This window comes from Octopus bimaculoides, chromosome 5, assembly GCF_001194135.2.
Source record: "Octopus bimaculoides isolate UCB-OBI-ISO-001 chromosome 5, ASM119413v2, whole genome shotgun sequence".
NCBI lineage: Eukaryota > Metazoa > Mollusca > Cephalopoda > Octopoda > Octopodidae > Octopus > Octopus bimaculoides.
The window spans coordinates 103,451,189-103,457,137 of record NC_068985.1 but is presented as its reverse complement, the minus strand read 5'-3'; the positions used below and the strand labels follow the sequence as shown (position 1 = coordinate 103,457,137).

The 5,949-nt window shown below is 35.8% G+C and overlaps 1 protein-coding gene across 1 annotated transcript; it reads left to right on the top strand.

Moving 5' to 3' along the window:
• Positions 1-861: 861 nt before the first annotated feature.
• LOC106876416 (putative acyl-CoA synthetase YngI) lies at positions 862-3,670 on the top strand. The gene is made up of 2 exons (XM_052968090.1): positions 862-1,041; positions 1,918-3,670. The coding sequence occupies exons 1-2, from the start codon at positions 896-898 to the stop codon at positions 3,416-3,418; spliced, it is 1,647 nt and encodes a 548-aa protein (XP_052824050.1). The 5' UTR covers positions 862-895; the 3' UTR covers positions 3,419-3,670.
• The last annotated feature ends 2,279 nt before the right edge of the window (positions 3,671-5,949 follow it).

Genomic DNA, 5,949 nt, shown 5'->3' with positions numbered 1-5,949 from the left:
TATTGATGCTGTTGTTGCTGTTGTTGTTACTACTACTACTACTACTGCTGCTGCTGCTGCTGCTGCTGCTGCTGTTACTACTACTACTGCTGCTGCTGCTGTTGCTGCTACTACTACTACTACTGCTACTACTTTTTTGCCTTCCCCTTTTCGTCCATTAACATTTCCGGTGTAATTTGGTACCAAACACCCGTTACCTCGGGTGGTAAGTAGCTTACTTACTAACCACATGGTCCTGGGTTCAGTCCCACTGTGTGGCACCTCGGGCAGGTGTCTTCTACTATAGCCTCGGGCCGACCAAAGCCTTGTGAGTGGATTTGGTAGACGGAAACTGAAAGAAGCCCGTCGTATATGTTTGTGTGTCTGGGTTTGCTCCCGCCCCCAACATCGCTTGACAACCGATGGTTGTGTGTTTACGTCCCCATAACTTAGCGGTTCGGCGAAGAGACCGATAGAATAAAAACTAGGCTTACGAAAAATAAGTCCTGGGGTCAATTTGCTCGATTAACGCCGGTGCTTCAGCATGGCCGCACTCAAATGACAAAAACAAACAAAAGAATATATATATATATATGTATATAGAACATGGTGCGTGAAAAAAGGTAAGTATATTAAGATTCATACAAATTAAAATAAATACGTACAATTTTTTCTTAGACATAGGCTCGTGGGGAAGATTATTATGCACATCAAATCTTTCTGTGTAATAAGTTAAGACACATTTTCAAGAGTTTAACACAATTATCACAGCTTGTTTTTACTTTTGTCAGACTGTTGCATTTATACAGTAGATTTATTCGTCTCAAATATCTAATTATTAAATATACCTAATTCTTATCAACAGCTTACCATACAAAATAAAATTTGATCCCGGAAAGTTCAAACCTTCAGCGAAATGGCAAGTTACTGTCACGCACTCTCCAGGCACCCGCTCAACTTTATCACTATTCCAGAAAAAATACATCAACTGGCTATTGAAGATCCAGAAAAAGACGCAATAGTTTTTTATGACAGCAAACTCCAGAGAACTCATTTAACAAGGTATGTGTTTTTTTTATTATTTCGCTTTTCTTTTTCTTTGTCTATTTTTTAAGACAGATTTTTTTTTCTACTTTCGATCAGAAAGTATTTTTAGTGTGTTGGAGCCATCACAGATTTAGTTTTACATGATTTAGAGGCATCAGTCTATCTGACAGGACATCACTATATTGCATTTTAACTATTAGAAAATTTGAATTAACAAGGCTTGGAGATGTTAGTAAATTTGAGTTCAGTATTTTATCAGGAACAGCGTTCGGTACAATTTGCAGGATTAAAAGATTCCATTGAAACACTACATCAGCCTTCTGCATCGTAGTTTTCAATTTCTATGTTAGTCTAAAACTCAAAAGCCTGTAACACACTCTGTTCAGCTACATCCTTCCTTGGACAAACCTCCTGAAATAGTATGAATCAAGTTGTTTTTTACTTGATGGAAACCAATAGTTTAGCTGAGATGTTATTGCTATAGAGATCGATTACATACAACAATGACATTAATTGATACCAAATGATTTTAAAAAAGTCGAAATTTGCAAGTTACTTTAAAATTATTTAAATACACCCTATACCAGAAATTAGTAGTTCTTGGAAAGTAAACACTAGATGAGAAGGAGATCCCACAGAGAATCGCCTGCTAAACTTCTCACTTTTGCATCTAATCCCCCTCGGGTTTATTTCATTCCATTTGCTTAAGGCATAACCATCACATCAAAATAATTCCACACTCGTTTAATATTTAATACCTAGACACTCATTCGGTATTTTACTACTAAATCATTTTTGATAGAATTTGTAATCTATATTTGTAAACTATATTTATAAACTATACATAAAATTTCATGATGGATTTTATTACTTTTTTCTTTTCTTGTAAAGGAAACAACTCTATGATGGAACAGAGAGTATTGCTAAAGCCCTTGTCAAACAAGGAATCAAGAAAGGTGATCGAATTGCCCTCTGTGTATCGAATTGTGTTGAGTGGATGGCATATGACAGCGGCATTATGATGGCAGGAGGGTGTTCAGTGAGACTGGTTGCTGGACAAGCCGATTTCTTACCCATGCTAGAAGATTGTGTAGCAGTAATTTTTGGCTCAGAGCCAACATTTTACAACAAATTACTTAAACTAGCAAATATCTTAGAAGATGGCACGGTAATCAGTGAAACTTTCCCAAAATTGCGTCTTGCTATTACTGTTGCAAACACAGATTCAGAAATTAAAGGTTTATCTTTAGATGCGATGAAAGAAAAGGTAAAGAACGATCTAAATATAATTCTTCCTCGAGTGGACCCTGAAGATATCACAATTATTACACAAACATCTGGATCAACAGGAAAACCTAAGCGGGTTACTCATAGTAGCTTTGATATTATTAATTGTGCTGAGATGTATTGTGATGTATATGATATAACAGCAAAAGATGCAGTTTTCAATGACCGTTATCTTGGCTTTGGAGGGTCATATCCTTACCAATATATCGGATTTGGGTGTAAATATGTCACAGCAGATATACGTAGCCTACACTGCCCAAAGGATTTTTCAAAAGTGAGGGATATCTCGAAAATGGAGGGTTGCACTTGGTTGAGTATGCTACCATCAGATTTACGTTTCTGTACAGGAGAAAACGTTGTACCTTCCATAGGAATAGGTGGTGATATAGCTCCCTTTGACGCGGTGAAACAAGGTTTAACTTGGGCATCGTTGATTGATTGCCATCATGCAACTTCTGAAACTCTTTTAGTTGGATCAATGGCAATAACCAAGGACAACATCGGAGAATATGTTCCTGGAATAATTGGGCGACCATTTCCTAATACTGAAGTTAAGATTGTGGACGATAATAACACAATTGTCGATATCGGTAAAGAAGGTTATTTATGTGTACGAAATAAATGGTGCTCAAAAGTGAATGCTGACGGAAAATCAATTCTTGACAAAGGATGGTTTAAGACAAGCGACATTTGCAAAATGACTGGAAATAAAGAAATAATTTTGCTAGGCAGAAACGTTGACTACATTCATAAGGCAGCTAGAAGAGTATCGGTTAGATTTGTCGAGCAGCATATATTGGGTCACCCAGACGTTGATAACATCGTTGTTGTTCCTGTACCAGATGAGGTACATGGATTAAGTGTTTGTGCTTGCGTCATTATGAGACCTGGAAAAAAATTTAATGAGAAAAATATTCTTCAATTCTGCATGGAAAATCTTCCTCAGCCAAACGATTTCGATTATATATCATCAAACCCTGATTATGTTCGACAGTTCGACAAATTTCCAATACTGCGAAACGGCAAGATTGATAGAATGTCAGTAAAAGACATGGCAATTAAATCTCTCGTTCAATCACATTCTTTGTGCGCGAAAACAAATTAATGTAATCCAGGGAATAAGAATTGCTTCTACCTTTAAATTTATTAACCGATTTTGTTATTTTAAAAATATTAAATTGCAATTTTGCTAAAAATATATAGACCATTAACCAGAAATTAGTTTAATACCAGGCGATTCATCTTCAGTTGTACTTTATTTTACTGCATTAAAATCATTATTGTATCGATTGAACCAATATGAATCCTTTCGCATTATAAAAATGACTATTTTACTACATAATACTGTAACTTAATTTCTATTTCTTTCTAATGATTTTGAATTCATATTCGTGACACGTATCAATCACATTTATAACAACTGTTACATTATATCCTTTTTGCGCTTGTTAATAAAACTGTTGAAACATATGATGTCTCTGTTTTATGCTGTAAAATAATAATGCTGAAACTAATCCCAAACACATTTGCAATGTTAGTTTCTGTAATTGCAATATGACTTGGTTTTCATTAACTTGGAACAACGCAATGATTTAGATAAGAAATTATACCAACAAGAGAGAAAGCCTATATCAAAACGTTGTGTCATTGATGAACGTCTTGTAATTTTAATTAATTAGATTCTTTGGCTCACAATTTTAATGTGACACACACAAACACATACACACAGAGACAGACACGCGCTCACTCACAAACACACACATACACACACGCCCGCACAGTCACATGCACTCAGCTCTATATTCTTCATGCAGAAAGAGTCGCTGGGACATATTCACATCGGTACTATTTTAAATTGTCAAATCAATCGTTGTCCATTCATTCAATGTATTTGTATGTCTCAGTTCTCTTAGACCTGGTAAATACTGGCTCTGTTAGCTGGAGACAGCTATCATGATTGAAACGTGTCCATCGTTGCTACTATACTTATTGCTGCTGAAGTTTAAATTTATTCCTTTTTGCATGATCCCATATGATTTCGGATTACATGGTGAGTAAGTCATTAGAGAACAAATATATCTTTTGAGAAAATCATACGTATAACAGGGGACGACTTTATTAATGAAAAATTTGTACATATAAGCTAGATTATCTTCTTTATAATTTTATTCAATGTAGCTACCTTCAGCATCAGTAACTGATTCTAGGCAAGATCTGAAACGTCTACATACCCGAATTAAATGGCCCTGGTTTATATTGCATATTACACTGACTGTGGCGACTTTGAAAGAATCCTTGATGTTATGGGGATGCTGATTGACCTCTCTTTCAAAAGCGCTTGACACATAGTAGTCCAAGGGATTGAGATCTGGTGAGTTTGGAGGCCAAATGTTAGGGGTTATATGATCATGAAAATTGTCAGCCATCCATCCTTGAGTTGCTTTGAGCCTTATGGGATGGTGCAGAGTCCTGCTTAAATACGTACGGCCTTCTATTGTATACTCTCTCTATTCAGGCTTTGTGGAAAGAAGAGACGAGGTATCACATATCCTTCGTTACTGATAGCCCCAAAACCCATGAGAGTTGCAGAAATTTTGTACATATGACTGATGGAACTTCAGAAGAGTCTGAACATAAGCATCTGTCATTTATTTATTGTTAATTTTCTGGTCCTGTTCAAAGTTTTTCTCATCTGAGAAAAACCAAATCATGTCATTTTTTTCTGAGTTTTTAACTTTGTTTAATAACCTTTTAGATGTGATCAATTTTGCTTTGTTTTTTTTCTGACACGATTGATAAAATTATTTAGACTGCATGACACAAATGTCGAAATACACCGCTTTTATATTCCTAAAATGAATGAAGGAAGTGGCATTGTTCACATCGAGACAGTACACAAAACTGATACAGAGTTGGACGAGGTATCGTTACGAAATTGTAAGGCATTTTTCTGCAAGGAGTCATATGAGAACTGAAGTCCATCGGCGTACAATTCCCAAACGGATTAGATAAACCAGAATAGAACAGGCCCTATCGAGACACACTTGACTTCAAAAGAAAGACTGAAAACCTGGTAATTGTGACATTGGACTAATATCTCTTATTTCACAATATGTTCTGAATACAAAGCTGATATGTCGCTTTGTGACTAGTTTGATGAGAACTTTGACAAGCCTCACAATAGTTGCATCGAAATATGTCAAAAGACATAATTGGGTTTATTACATATATCTTTTTGAAAATATTCAAGAGAATGAAGGCACTTTATGAGTAGAAACAGGATATAGACATGTCCCTGAGACTCCGGTAAAAAAAAATGGTGTCATTCTCTGAGATACAAGCATGTACATACATACAAGAAGATAAGAAAGAACCAACAGCAAATTATTATGAAAGACAAAAGCCCTAGATCTTGTACAGTAATTGCTTTAACTTACCCAAAGGTCTTAATAAAGGAGATTGAAAAACTCCCCGAAAATAAAAGTCTGGTTGGTGTTTTCTAGCGGGAGAATTCAAAATGGATATAAAAATATTCTTAGGAACACTTGTAGTTTTCCAGTCCTTTTTCAGCGGCATCGTCTCATGTCTTTTCGCTGTAGTGGAAATTGTTCTGTTCTGCTGCCAGTTGTAGTAAAC